Source organism: Varanus komodoensis, unplaced genomic scaffold (assembly GCF_004798865.1).
Source record: "Varanus komodoensis strain SLA01 unplaced genomic scaffold, ASM479886v1 scaffold1, whole genome shotgun sequence".
Lineage (NCBI taxonomy): Eukaryota > Metazoa > Chordata > Lepidosauria > Squamata > Varanidae > Varanus > Varanus komodoensis.
The window spans coordinates 34,566,009-34,582,030 of record NW_025335268.1 but is presented as its reverse complement, the minus strand read 5'-3'; the positions used below and the strand labels follow the sequence as shown (position 1 = coordinate 34,582,030).

Here is a 16,022-nt window from a genome sequence, read left to right as displayed (position 1 = left end):
GACCCACTAAGAAGTGGCTGAATGTTTTGGCCTTTCCCTTTTTGTTTAAAATACAAATTTAGAAATGGAAACTATTGTTTAAATAGACATATGGTGTACCTCACCATAGTGGGGAAGACTGATCAGGTGGCCTGTTTAGCTGCACAGGTGCTCACTTTTGAGGGGCAGCTAAAACCTCCAGTGCTCTTCTTTCTCACAGTTGTTGGACTTCAAATCATCCTTGGACCCGGAAGTCCATCAAACAGAGGACAAATTCAAGTGAAGCACATTTATTAATTACATTTTTCTACTGCCCAGTAGTCCTTTCTGGGCAGTTCGCAAGACAAATTTAAAACATAAAATACACCATAAGACACATTATACAAATTCAAATAGGTAAGGCTGCAATATAAAATAAAAATGCCACCTCCCCAAAATAGAGTAGCTTCACTGATTGCGGCTACAAATTGCCCTGATGATTATTCTGGTTCTACTTTATGGTCTGATGTATATTTTATTTCCTTTTCTTTGCAGGATATTTAGTTTACAGTGCATCTTATGATGATTTCATCAGGAACAAATGGTCAACCAAGACTGCAGGAAGCACTAACTTGCCCATTGAAAACTTGAAGCCAAATACAAGGTACTAAGCTGGTTTGAAATGTATCCATTTTTAAAAGCCATGTTGTAAGTGACCTAATGTTGTTAAAACAGGCATATATGTTTGGATTGGGAGCATAGAAGAATTTCAGAAATGGGAAGGGTGGTAGAGAGCTCTTTGATCCACTACTAGTTCCCTCCACATTTCACCTGATCACTATTTATTTTTTATATCTGATTAAAAAAAACATTTCTTGGCAACCAAGCCAGCTTATGCTGTAGAATCCAATGCTGTCCAATACCTCACACCTTGTCTTTGATGACCTGGCATCAGCACTCTAATGTGCCAGTCCTCCTCCTCTCCTTCCCTTGCAGAGCGTATCATGGGGCGTGTGGGTATGGCTTGCGGGGGGCAGAGGGCCTAAGCAGCAACCAAAGTGAAATGCTGACATTGCTGAACCTGATCTTGAATGGTTCCTTCCTCCAGTGAGAATTACACGGGTTTACTTTGTTTTTGTTGTTCTGACCTGGATTCTTCCTAATTAATCTACCAGCAAGAACAGGGGAGGGGACTGACAAAAAACAAACTACAGTGTCAGCGATTTCCTATTAACAATGGAGGGTTTCTGCACGTTTCAAAGTTTTCACTGTTGAGAGCTGAAAACGTACAGAAAGCCCTGGGCTTTCACAAGTTTTTTGGCTGCCCCAGTAGCTAATTCCTCTTAGTGTCCTGTGTGTGCTTCCATAGATATTAAGCTCTTTAGAGCTTTATATTCTGCTGTTATCTGGGGCATAGCGCTTAGTGATGAGAGGAGGGCCTTTCCAGTCATGGCACCAGTTCCATGGAACTCCTTTTCTAAGGAGGTTAATTTGGTCAGTTAATTGGGTCCTTTCTGCTGACTGGTAAAAGATTCTTAGGAAAGTTTTTTCAGTGTTTGGTGGCTGGCTGTAAATTGATTTAATGGAGGGTCTGGCTAACTAATTTTGTGTGTGTAGTGTTTTTTCTTGTTTGTTGTGAACAGAACCTATGTATTAAGCTTACCGGGTAGATTATAAAACTGATAAATCCATTATAGCAAATGAAGGCAGATGCTCCTTGTCAGCTTTGCTACTCCTTGGTTCACTCTAATGGTGAAAGGAACAATATCATCAGCATTAGGAACAGCAGGATCATTTCGGCAGCCTCTGAGCTCCAAATTCAGCTGGGGCTAAGTACTTGGGCCCAGGCCTACTTCTCCCTGGGAAATCCTGTTGGCCAAGTTGCTGCCATTGAATCGTTCCATCTTCCACACTTCTGTGTTAGTGCAAAAACATACATACATTCAGACATCAAGTCTTGACAAAGCAACTCATAATTCAATTCGTCTGCTCATAAAAGAACCGTTACACAAAATGGTGAAATGGTGCCTTACGTTATGGTTTGCTGGGTTTATTAAAGCCCCCATTGTTGAGTCTGTTGCCTTTTTCACATCAATTCAGTCAGAGGTGACTGCTCCCAGGCAGCTTCTTACAAACAACCTGGCTCCTGTTAGGCACTTTATAGTAGAAAAACAAGGGTGCAGGGTTCATGGGGTGGGGCTGAGGGGTTTTCTTTCTTTCTTTTTGGCATGGAAATGTCAATGTTAGCCAATATGATTTGTGTTCTTTTGGGACTTGCAGACTGAAATAAAACGGCATATTGTGACTTAAAAATAGCTCCAACCACTGGCAACATTTCTGTAGTTGGGCAAACATGAATTGGAAGATTAAGCTAGACTAAAACCATGTGTAAATGATTATGTGCAGAGTGTGAGGAAACTCTGAATCAGTGAGAATGAATTACTCCAGCCTAATCCTAGGGCTTGTTGTATGCATACCTGACCAAAGTGTTTTTAGGATATTGTTTGTGCTAATTAAAGCTGAAGATAGATAGTTTACTTAGATGCATTTTTTCAAAAGTTGTTTGTGTATATGCTAAAGGAGGAAAACCCCTAGATTTAGATTCCACTACCTTAATGCAAAAATTAAACTTCTATTATTCTCCTTTCTAATTCTAAACCAGAAATCTCCAGACAAGTTCTTTGGAACACCTTAAATCTGAGCTACCCAGCAACTCATATTTAGCAAAATGTAAAATTAATTCGTAATAGTAATTAAGCTGGACTATGAAGTATTCAACTGCTGCAAAGTGCTTTCATCTAGCAGACGTATCTCTTGGACATCTTCAAACTAGAAACTTTATTTTATTGTTTTTAAAATATTCTAAAACAAAGAGGGTTCCTCTCTTGTGAATGGGACAATCATGACTTGCAATTTTCCTTTTCATGGAAGATATGTACCTGAGTTTGTTCTTCTGAAGTTACACCTTTCATATGAGCAATTATTCGGAAGTTAACAGAGTAATTGTTGGTCAAAGGAAGAGCCATGTCTGTTGCAGTGCCCAGATTATAACTTCCTGACATGTACTTCAATATCTTTTAGGAACTAGCTGTAAAATGGTTTGTTTATTCCAGCATTTGATGGAATTTAAAAGTTGGATAGTTTTTAATATTGTTGCTCATTTTGCTGTCTTCTCAAATAATTGGCTTTTATTTTATATTTTATTGTTGTATTCGATTTGGAAGGAGATTGTGATATGTCTGATCCAACATCATTTAATAACAAGATGGAATAGAACCTTTTGAATGGAAAAGTTCAGTTCAACGCTATAAATCAATTTAGGCAACCTCATATACCTCCCATAAGCCCCAGGCAATGTGGTCAATGGTAAATGGGCACTGTAGTCCAAAGGCGCCAGAGTTCTTGCCATGAACCATTCCATTTAAATCATCATAATCTTACCTGGCAACTGATTCAACTCTCCCTACTTATATAAAGGAATTCTGCTGTCTTCCATAATACTGGCTCGGTCCCCTAGTTTTTTCCGTTGTGAATCACTACTGCATTTTTCTTTTAGAAATCACAACAAAATCCAAAAGTGTGTGAACTTTCTTTTTTAAAATTTTATTAATTAACTTAACACAAAACAAAAATACATCAATAAGAATGAAGGGTGAAATAAAGGGGGGAAGCCAATTTACAATACAAGTTAATTGAGTCATATAAATCAGTCAAAGCAACTAATAGTTGCATTATATAATACTGAATACAAAAGGTGCACCCCCACACCAGGACCTTCAGTTACATGGTAATTATTTATTTATATCTATATAAACACATCATCTTTTTTTCTTGCTGTTCTTTCCTTCCCTCTCTCAAGAGGACCCCTTCCCCATCCACAATTGCATTGAATTCCCTTTCATTAATACATACTCAATAAACAAACCCAAAATATAATTGAAATTATATTTATTTGTCAACCCACTTTTCACCTTAATACTACATGTTAATTTGTCATTAATAGCTGTATTCCAAAATTCCTCATACTGTTCTTTTAATTAGAAATCACAATTTTCCTTCCAGTTCTTCACTGTTGTTAATCTTACAGCTGTTAATAAATTTGTGTGTGAAATTTCTAACACCTTGATTTCTTTTGAAGAGAGCCACAGTACAGTGCTGCTTGGAATAATGCCAAGCAGTTTCTGTTAAACCCAGCTCTTGTTCTACATGATTGGGTGGTGATGCATTCTCATAAGGAAATTAATTATTATACCACTTTTACATTACATAAAAACACAAAGTTACCTTTCTTCTCAACTTTCTAGTCTAAGGCAGAGAGCTTAGAAGAGTAAAGAGACTGCCATATTCTGAAATAATTACAAGAAGACAAATTATCCATTGCTGGAGTTGGAAACTAATGGAACCCAGCTTGGTACCCAGAGTGTTGCTACTAGAAGCTTTGGAAGGGCTCTGCTCAGCTCCCAACATTCTAGTTCATTTCACATGTCATTTAAATTCTATACGAAGGCACTGGGGGTTGGGGAGTATATGAAATATTCTAGGGATTTGAAGCATGGTGTCACCAATAGGCAAGTGACACCCTCCTCTGTTTCTCTATTCCATCTGAATCATGAGAAACTGCGAGTGCTGGACTGGTGCCTGGAGGCAATGGTTGGTTGGATGAAGGTCATATTTGAAGTTAATTCCTGGTAAGATGGAAGCTCATAGAAGAGGTATGCATTCTGGGAGTATTCCTCAGTTTGATTCAGTCCCTTGAGGCCCAGATAGCCTCAGTGGTGAGGGTTACTTTTGGCTAGTTCTGATAATGTGTGCTATTTGACTGTTGTTATGGTCCCTATGTGGGGGTTAGATGAGATGGTCCAAGAAATTGCAGCTGGTGCAGGATGCTGGTGCCACATTTGTGTAGACTTTTGTGGTATAGTCATGTGCTTTCTGTTTCTTGATTGATTTATTGATTGCGTTGATGTTTTTATTGTATTCTATTACATTTTGATTTTGGAGTCATAACTTTAATGCTGTTATGTGTTTTATCGTATTTTTTGTAGATTGTTAAGCACCCTAGGCTCTTTATGATGAAGAATGGGTTATAACTAAAATAATAATAACAACTGCCAGTGATGTGATATGGACCAGTGCAGTGTCCCATCATATACTGCATTAAGCTTAATGTTATTCTATGAGAAGGAGAGGGAAACAGAGAAAGCAGTGGCAGGCCGCTCCGTGTCTCCTCCAACATCTAGTTCCTACTCTCAAGTAGTGAATTAAAATCAGCAGTATAAGAAAGTGCCTGGATGGGTGCCTAGAAAGCAGCATGGGATTGCTATTTGTTTGCCATTTTCAGGAAAGGTTTATTGGCAGTTGAGACTTATGTTTTGAAGTGTAGACTTGTGAATAAGTCATAGGACTTGGAAATGAAGAGTTCTGGGTTGTGCTCCTGGCAGCGCCAAAGACTTCTAGTGTGCAAGTCCAGTTGGAGCTCTGTCTTAATATGAAGCAAACCCTAGTGTCTGTATAATTGCACCACTTAATTTTGTGCTATCATGCATGAAAGTTAGGCAGCTACATGGCTGCCAAATCCATTTAAAACATCATGAGGAAATGTTTGTGGCCCATAGCAATTACCCATCACTCATAGCTAAGCTACTCATTTCTTTTCTCAGTTTTTTTCTCTCTCTCAGAAGAAGAAATTCTTCATAGCCAGTCCAGTGATCTCAGTCCTCTCTTGTAATTGAGTTGAAGATTATTGCAATAAATATGTTGTAGCTCAGAACTTCATTGCAGCTTGAAGCTATTTGGCATCCCATGGGAAAGTCTAGCCATTTGGAGTCAGTCCCTGCAAGCACTGCCACTTATCTTAACAGCAGAATGGTCATTTAAGCATCACCAAAAAGGAGATACCTATCTGCATATTCTAATATATACATTTAGATATTTAGAAATAACTGCTGTACTTTTGATGTATCTGACAACAGTTGTACAGACCCTGACCAGGTGATCTGTGTGCCTGTTTGTTGTTCGACAGCTTTAAGGCCACAATTCAGCTCCCTCAGTTTCAATCGTTCTATATTCTTATGGCAAAACTTTACATGCCCTGTTGCAGCAGCTTCATTTCCCTTCTCAGGGTTCCTGAGCTTACCTTACTGTAAAGAGACAGAGGAGGCATTTGCTAGTGCGTGAAATTACAACCCCAACAACTTACCTGCTGAGTGCCTGAAAGCTAAGTATCATAACTGGAAAGCTCCAAGATACAATCCTGTGCACAGCAGTCTGAGCAAGGCATCCTACAACTTTGGTAAGCCACGGATGAGGAATGGGGAAACTCCCATTAGCCCTACCAAGCATAGCTCATGACGGGAATTGCTGCCCAATGACATCTGGAGGACCGTACATTCCTCATCGCTGTGATAGCCAATTAACTGAAATATGGCAACTTCCATCACAGTGTTAAAGGAATCTGGTTGCTTTGAACCCTAATCTGCCTCTCTTGAACTGTGGAAAGTCTCTTCAGCTGCAGAAGAGAATGAGGGTTTATACTTAAACCACTAGTGAATATTTCTACATTGGGAAGCACTGTGTCAGGGAAACAAAAGGAAGAAAAGCAAACATAACTCTCCAAAATTCCAAGCTTTTATGTGGTTTTTGTCTGCCACAGCCAGTACTACATGGAAAGGAAAGTTATGAGGATGTTGTCCCCCCACCCCCGTAGACATCACATGGTCCTTAATTGCATTCAGAACAGTTTGCAGACAACAAGCTGAAAAGTTATTAAATTTCAGGAACAAGTACAGGAGATGAAAAAGGCACATGCCACAGTGATACAGAACTCTTTGTAACCTTCACGGTGTATGGAAATACTGGTGGGGGTGGGGGGATTATTTGAAAAAGAACCCTAAAAACATTAAACAATTCCTTCTTCCATGTAGGAACAGCACTCTGTCTCTCACTAAGTTGCTACTGTTGGTCTTCCAACTAGTAGCCAGGGTCCACTACTTAGTCACAGTTTGACCGGAGCAGTTTGCATCAGCAAGCATTATCACCCTACAAATTTGGGGTGGGGATGGGGAATGATACCTGATTCCCAGAATGCTGTAGGAACTAAAGGTGAATTCCTGGTCTAAAAAGGACGGCAACTGCTGATCTAATGCATACAGGTAGGTCAGATACTGATGAGCAGTGATGATAAACATGAAAAAACGTTTATTATTTCTGTTCTTGGTCCACTTGATTGTAAAAAATTATATGGACATACTTCATGTGTTCAGGAATATAGTATCTACAAGAAGAACAAGTGGTCAGTATGGGTTGGATCCTGGTTTAGTCATGCTTATTGTAGACCCATTCAGCTAATTGGGACTTAAGTGAATCATGACTAATTACTCAGTTTTTTCAACAGGTCTGTTATATTGTTAAATCTGGATTTTACCTTGTATGTTTCCAGGCCCAATTCAAAGTACCGGCTTGAATTTTAAAGTCCTTTATGGGTCAGGACCATGATAGCAGAAGGATTGTGAGTCTCTCCAAGAGCCCACCTGAATCTTAAGGTCTTCTACTGAGGCTCTTTTCTGGGGGGTTATTGGGCCTTTTCCAGGGTTGCCACCCTACCTGTGCCTTCTGGAGAGGCTTGCCTGGTCATTTGACATATTGCTTCCAAGCAAAATCCTCCACTCTACTAGTTTCCAATTGTTTTAACTTTGCCACTTCTTGTTTTTATGCTGCATTTACTAGAGGACAGTTATTAGAGGACTGCCTTCTGTAAAGTTGGAGTCAACAAGAATCAACATGTAAGCATTGCTTGGCATGCACAGTTTTTCAAGGAAATCACAATACATAATTATTTTGGTTTTGTTTGAACATTTTTTTACCCAGCCTTGCAGTAAAAGAATAAATGTCCAAATGCACAACAATAAATGCAAAAGGTCTGTTAAAATCTAAAATACTAAAAAAGCATCATTAAAAGAGATCAAACTGAGTCCAGCCATTATAAATAGTAGAACAGCAGGATGAGATCTGATTCCTAGAATGCTATTTGAACTAAAGGTGAGAGCAAGAGAAAGAGTAAAACATTATCCATGAAAAGCTCAGCTATTGTTCCTAAGGAAATGAAAGTAGGTACCAGCTGAGTATACCTGGAATATTGTATTCCATGGCTTGGGCACTAACATCTGGAAGGACCTGTCTCTAATTGCTATCTGCCAGTGCTGTGGCTCAGCTGTGGAGCTCAGGCTTTGAGGCAGAAGGTTCCAAGTTCAGCCTTGCAGGACCTCCAAATTGGGCTGGAAAGACTCTTGTCAGAAATCCTTGACAACTGCTGCCCATTGTTGGACAGCAATAAAAATAAATAAAATACCCACTGCAGGCAATATTGAGCTAGATGGCCAATAGTCTGAATCAATAGAAAGTGGCTTCCTATGTTCCTATGCTCTGAAGACATGAACACCCAGAGCAGGGCCTCTGATAATCTTAAAATATGAAAATTTCTTTAGGAATTAGAAAGGAAGGGATGACAGAGGAAGCCTACCAGAATATTATGGAGTGTGGCCATAATAGGATGAGCAGGGATCGGCCACCAAAATTGCCCAGACAGGGTTTGCCTAAAGTTTCTTGTAACCAGGAGCAGCCGCTTCTAGCTCAGGCAGATCCTTCTGGATTTTCTGTTGTATTTCCCTTGGCACTGGGAGCAATGCACTGGAATTTTCCATTGTTATGACAAGTTAGTCCTTTGCTCTGGGGAGATAATATTAAGCAGGAGACAGACAATAAGTTTACAGATAGTTGGAGGTGGCATGATAGTTCCATGCATGGGCATTAGTACTACAGTAATGTTTCTTGCTATGGATGTGGGGCGGGGTGCATATTTGCAGGTGTGGAATCCAGTAAGGCTGTTGTGGTAATGCCCTGACTATTCAACATAACATGCAGGCTGCTTCCATGATTCAGGTCTCTGTTGAATGTTCAAAAGAATTGGCAAACCTGGTTGCTGAACAAGCATGAATGCAACACAAGAAAGGAGTGATAATGGCTTTATCATGCAAGGCTGCATACCCTGCTCTTAGGCAACCTGAGTCAACAGCCTCAGACAGAAGATGCTAGAGGCAATAGCAGCCTGATGAACTATTCCTCTTGAGCTTACAGGTGTTCCCCTCTGTTGGAGGGCAGAGCCATGGATGCCACATGGCCTGTCCTCAGCCTGCTAAATTAGCCTGCTGCCTCAGGAGTGGTAGGGAATGCCATCCCATCAGCTGCCAGTCCAGTTCGTTTCTGGATATGGAAAGGGGAAAGAGCACCATCCTGTCCTTTGCCTCAGGCATTAACATGTTTTGTGCTGGCCCTGCTATCATGCCCACCTTCAACCACTGGAAGACTATCCTGGGCTGCTAGTCTGACTGCCTCTTCAGTGTCTGATCTGTGACCTGGAGGCTGCTTTCAGGTGGAGGGGTCCTAATGCTAACTGTTAAGAGCATTAGGTGACTCTGCCATCTTTCAGGAGGCAGGTCTTAGGAAGCCTCTTCCATCTTTAACAATGCCTCGGGGTACTCGCCAAATTTTATTTTTGTTTTGTCTTCCCCTAAACCCCAGAGCATACCTAATCTGCACGGATCCCTTGCAAGCTGGGCAAATTCTTTATTGATTCCACATTCAAAATACTAGTCTGACCTTTCAAGCCTCTAAAGGAATTCATGACTTTGGCTATTATGCTTGCTTCTGTAATATCTGAGCGCTAGACATCCCTAATTCTCAGAAATTTGAATATTAATCCAGTAGGATTAAGTAGTGGAAAGGCCCATCCCAATCTTGTTCCAGAGTCTATTGAGAATGCTTTTTAAGTGACAGCTTAGGTAACTCAGTTAGGGTTCTGCATGCATAGAGATAATTAAAAGGATTCGGATTATATTTGTAATATTTGGCCATCTTTACCTTTATGCAAACATCTACCAGTCATAGAATAGTAGAGTTGGAAGGGGCCATGAAGGCCATTGGGTTCAACCCCCTGCTGTTGCAGGACACCAAGTGACACCATCCCACTCAGATGGCTGCCCAGTTTCTTTTTGAATGTCTCTAGTGTGGGAGAGGCCACCACCTGTCTAGGCAGCTGGTTCCACTGTTGTATTGCTCTGCCAGTGAGGAAGCTTTTCAGTTATTTATAGTAACATACCTTTGCACATGACCATTGGCATGAAAATTCAGTTTTCTTTGAATATGATGTCATCTTGGAATTTAAGTTGCCCTGGATACCTCATTATCCTGTTAAAATGATTTTTGTGGATGTGTAGTTTGTTGTTCAGTAATGTGTTTTTGAAGTCCTTGTGAAGAGATGATTATGTGATTGTCTTGACTTATGCATTCAACCCCTCTTGCAGTTCTTCCCATTCAAATTAATTGAGTGTTTCATTCCCTTTCTCTGTTGGTCGGTCTGTCTCTCTTCCCATAGCAAAGGTGCTGTGGATAGGGATAGGAAATCTCTCTCTCCCTCTCTCTCTCCCCCTCTCCCCCCCATTTTAAACCATATTAGGGATGAAAATAATGATGTGATGATAATGATAATGTTACCAATAACAAATTGGAAATCATTTTTTTAAAACCTTATATACTAGTATTGCTTGGCAATTTTGCATACTGCTTCCAAGCAAAAAGCTTTTGATTATCCTCCACCCTACTAGCTTTAAACTGTTTTAACTTTGCTGCAGCTTGTTTTTACTAGTCAAATTTCCATAGGCTACCCTAATTGATAGACATTCTATTTCAATTTGAGCCAGATTACCTGGGTGCATACTGCTACCTTCACCAGAAGGGGCAGCAGCGATTTACCTGGCCTTTAAAGAATTATGTGCACCTGAGGAAAAAATGTGATGAGGTCATTTGTACTGGTCATGAGTAACTGGTGCATAGATTTGATGGTGAATGGTTTGGCATTTGCTATCCAAGACTTAGTTTTTCAGGAACAGGTATGCATCAGGAACAGGTTCAGTGTCAAACATTGGGTACTGCTGAAAGATTCCTGATCTTATTTTTGTAAACGTCAGATCGGGTGTTTTGGGTTCTGCTCTGCTACTTCATGGGAACATAGGAGGTTGCCTTATATGGGGGCAGCAGACCACTGGTCCGTACTGGTTGATACTGACTGGATTTTAGACAGGAGTTTTCCCAGCCATGCCTGGAGATGCTGGGATTGAGCCTGTGATTTTCTGCATGCAAAGCATGTGTCCCACCATTGAACTACAGTTCCTCCCCATGATGATGTCTCCACATTAATAAATTAAAATGGCACCTGCTGTGATCCTTCCCGTGAAAGCTGCCAATACAGCCTATTCCTGCTGGTTTGGCCCTCAGGGGTCCAAAATGTGATTAGATGGCTGCTTCTTCATCAACTAGAATTCACCAGTCACTACTTTTACTTTCTCAAGATCAGACAAGATAGTGATGAATTGGCAGCTTTAAAACACACATCACTTAAATTGCTCGGCCCCACGCAAATATTGTTTTCCAGATTTTTTTTTTTTCTTTTTGGTGTCTTAGCCATTTTGTAAGTTCTGCCACTTTGTCAGTCCTTCTTCATTTGCACTGTTGCCCAACTGGTTTGTTCAATCTAAGAGGTGCTGAAGGCCTTCTTGAACAATGCTGCAGTTTTTAGGGCTTGAGGCTTTGGTAGGCAACCTTGGCTATGAGCAAAGTTTCTGTTGGCTTCTACATCAATAGTATAGATAGTTTGTAATGTGATAGAAATTACTAGGTTCATGTGCTTAGTCATATGAACAGGCTTTTTCCTGGAATTTACAGCCTGAACTTCTAGCTGGTATTCTTTGCTTGCATTTTGCAATAGTAATATAAGTATAGTGGCAACATTGAGTCTCAGTTTGACTTTGGTGGTAATGCTTCCATCCTATCCTACAGAAACTTGACCTATAAGCTCTTCTTGTGTCCTCCAGACATAACATAATAATGCAATGTTGTTGTTATTACATTGCATTTGTATCTTGCCTTTTTTCCTCTTGTGAGAGACCCAAGGTGGCTTGTAGAGCTTCATTTTTTCTTACAACCTTGTGAGGTAGGTTGGGCTGAGAGTCAGTGACTGGCCTAAAGTCAACCAGTCAGCTTCATGAGCAAGTAGGGACTATAACCCGGGTCTCCAGTCCAACTCTAACCACTTTATCTCACAAGTATTGGATTACAACTCCCATAATCTCAGGCAGTATGGAACTTGCTGTTGAAAAAATATAGAAGGCACCAGGTTGGGGAAGCCTACTTTAATTCATTGCCTTTATAGATGCACTGCTGTCTATTTGAACTTCAGTTTCTGGCTGGAGCCGGAGTTATGAAGTACCGTACAAGTTCAATAAACGTGCGGGTGATCTTTGCAAGTGTAGTTTGCTGTTGTAGAGGACGTCCGTATGAATTGCTGAATTGGTCAAGATTGTCAAGTAATCTAGAGCAAGACTGCTTGTTTGCAAACTCTGGCATAATCCTTTCTCCTCCTGCAGTTTTTGGATATGGTGCCAGGTGCTAGATACTTGCCAATATTATGTTATTTCCCATGGTATCTACAGCTTTCAGTGCAGATCCTGCAGTAAAATAACTGTTCCTGCATAGTGGCATTTGTAGATTATATTTATTTTTTCTGAGATAAGATTGTGATAGCTCACTCACTTGCATTTATGTTACACCTCATCACTAGGTTGACACATGCTATGGCTTCTTACTGAATTAATACATCTGGTGGCTCATGTAAACTATATCTCTTGGCCTCCATGTACATCTGTAGACATGAGTAAGCATTGCACTCGCTAGCAGACTTAGGCTGTGCAAAGAACAACCGAGGGTCCACTTTAAACATGCACCAGGCCTGGGCAGCCCCACACTGGTAAATTCACCCTGTCTGCCTGCGGTCCCTTTGAAAGCAGGCCTGTGTGAAGATGCGGGAAAATTAATTCTGTTTGCATATAACACAAACTTCCATAACTTCTTCTGTACAATGGCTTTGAGACACGTGGTATCAAATACACAAAGTGTTTGCCTCTGAATATCCCCTGTAAGGAGCTGCAGGCAAACTTTTTTATTCAGCTTGCCCTCAATTCTCTTGCCCTCAGTTCCTAACTCTGGCATTGACCTATTTTTCTAAAATGGAGGAATAATTCACATGTATGTTCCAGAATCTGGCATGGTTGATTACTTGATGTGTCACCATGGACTATCTGAACAGATTTATTGAAAAAAAATTATGTTGAGACAATGTCAAGTGATAAAAATATTTTGCCTGTTGAGTTTTACTTGCAGTGGTGGCTTGATTCTGTTATCTTTCTCACTTGATATTCCAGTCACTGAATGATGAATTCACCCAAACTCTTCCGGCTCCTGCATTCTTCAAAATTGAGGCTTTGGATCTAGATTTATATACTTGAAGTAGACCCAATGAAATCAATGCAATGTTACATTAGTTATGATTAAATCTTGATCCAATCACTGGGTGTTTCAAATAATCATAATCCATGTTGATCAAAAATCCAAGAAGTATTTGATGCAACCGCTTAAACTGTAAATCACAGTAACTATTGTCTGTTTGAAAATTTCCTAACTTGATTGTAGTGGACTGATATTATAGATTTAATGTAATTTCAATGAATGCCTGTTCCCTCTCTCTTCTTTTCTCTGTTTTAGGTATTACTTTAGAGTCCAGGCAAAGAATCCCCATGGTTATGGACCTATAAGCAATTCAATCTCCTATATCACAGAATCTGGTATGGTGGTTTAATGTATTGTTCAAAATTGGAAATTAGAACTGTGTTAGTAGGAGTCCGTTTTGTATTGAGCCAAAGATTAAAACAATTTGAGTAGTGAATTTTCTGCTGCAAAAGCTTTGGAAATGGCTACCATACACCTTTCTCCCATGCTGTGAGACTGGAAATATCCAGTCCCAAGTTTTTTTCTCTCTCTTTTAAAAACTTCCGCTGAATGTCCTCCACTTTGGCTTATTATATTTGACAGGAACAGGGCTTGGCAGTTTTTCAGTGATTTTTGTAAATCTGTTTAGAATTATTATCCCACCTTCACCTGAAGCTATAGGGCAAGTTGCCATAATTTACAAATCCAAAATTATACACTAAAAACATAATTCATAAAATGATTTAAAATTCCTGGAATCCAGCTAATGAGAAGAAGAGTAGGAGTCAGCCTAATGTTTAGAGGAATGGAAGAAAAGTTAGAGAGGAAGGTAAAACTAAATTTCAATAGAAGGTAAGGGTTAAGTTTAACACAGATCCCAATATAAGAGAGTGGGGAGAGAATTGAAGAGGAAAATAGGACATGCCCTGGGCAAGATTGCATTTCAAGATTTAATTGTAATCCTGAATTCAATTAATTTAATTTAAATTAATCAAATTAATCTAGCACCAAAGTCATGAACAGGATTTGTGTCAAAGAATCAAAGCTAAAGAGTCATCCTGTATGGGAAATGTTCAGTACTATCAGAACTTGCACTTCTGATAGTTTCAGCAAGACTGCCTTGGAGAGCATGTGGGAATACTGCAAGTCCCACAACCAAAAAGTGCTCACACTGATATGAATTACTCTCTCCTTGTGAGAGATCGTACCTACATTTCATAGGTAGTGGTCCTTTCCCGTGTCCCTGCAGTCATGCAAATCACAGGAGCCATTTGTACCACTCACCTGCAAAATGGCCTCCATGGGCAGCTCTCAGTTGCAAGCCAGGCTGCAGCTTTGAATACTCCTGGAGATAATTCTTTGAGAGTGGTTGGATGTACAAACACTCATTGTAACCCAAGGGCTTCAACAGGGGTGCAGAGCCTCAGGATTGGGGGCCAAAACTTGCCTGCTTGATTCCCTAGATCAGCGATGGTAAACCTTTTAGAGGCCGAGTGCCTAAACTGCAACCCAAAACCCACTTATTTATCACAAAGTGCCAACACTGCAATAAAACCTGAATACTAAGGTTTTAGTTTAGGGGGGAAAAACAGCCTGTCCAAGCAAATATATATATATATATCTATCTATCTATCTATCTATCTATCTATCTATCTATCTATCCTTGGCAGCGCACTGACCGACCATGCGAAAGCTTGGACGAGTTGCGGCTAATGAGTCACTGCTCATGATGTCATCGCCTGGCACTGCTACTCCTTTCCGAGCATGCGCATGGCCCCTATGTGCACTGTTATCCGATGCTCGGCTGCTGGGGCGACTGGGCTCGCGTGCTGACGGAGAGGGCGCTGCGTGTCCACTGCGGCACACATGCCATAGGTTCGCCACCACTGCCCTAGATGATCATGCCCTGCCCACTTCCCTTATCCACAAATCCTTTGGTAGTCTCCTGCTGCTTGTGTAGTTTTTCCCCATTCTAAAAAGTGAAAAGCCTCTTCTAAGCCTTAGTTACTGGCAGTAATTGCTTTAGCTTTTGCTTTGGTCTCACTGGCTTTTGTTTTCAGCCTTGCCCACTGGGATGCAGCTGTCAAGAGCATCTCTAAACTTCTAGCCCTCAGGCTGAAGGAGGCTCAGCTAGAAAATAAGGACAAAGGCCAGGGCAGAGCAATACTGGGTGGATATGGCTTTGTTGGACAGGCTGATAAAGCGAAAAACAGGGATAAAATAGACCCAGGAGGAAGATGGTAATATGGAGGATCAGGGCAGAAAAGAAGCTACCAACATTATGCAAAATCTATGAACCGCAATGATTCATAGGTTAGCAAAGTTGCCATCATTAGGCAGCTTGCCTTTTAAGCACACGTTTTGAAAGATACGTGGCACTTTCAGTAGGTGATAGAAGCAATAGGTTGTACAATCAAGGGCTTGAGCTAACTTTCTTCAGCCTGGTGGCCTTTGGATGTTTTGGACAAAACACCCAGACTGTAACCACTATGGGAAGTGGTCAGGGATGATAGGAGTTGTAGTCCAAAATATCTGGAGGAACCAGTTTGGGGAAGGCTAAGCTAAACACTGTCCTAGCAAAAACAACATGGCACAGCCTCTGTTACTGCTGACCAAGTAGAAGTGAGTTGGGAATAGAGCTTTCTTCTTTCTGGTTCAGGGAGCCAAAGGGTAATGAATGTTTCTGTATA

At 40.6% G+C, this 16,022-nt stretch overlaps 1 protein-coding gene across 1 annotated transcript in view; it reads left to right on the top strand.

Moving 5' to 3' along the window:
* Positions 1 to 16,022, top strand: part of FNDC1 (fibronectin type III domain containing 1) — a 103,775-nt gene that overhangs the window by 76,013 nt on the left and 11,740 nt on the right. Inside the window, exons 14-15 of the mRNA XM_044421886.1 lie at positions 514 to 622; positions 13,609 to 13,688. Of these exons, the coding sequence (XP_044277821.1) occupies positions 514 to 622; positions 13,609 to 13,688 (189 nt within the window). The remainder of the gene's footprint in view (positions 1 to 513; positions 623 to 13,608; positions 13,689 to 16,022) is intronic.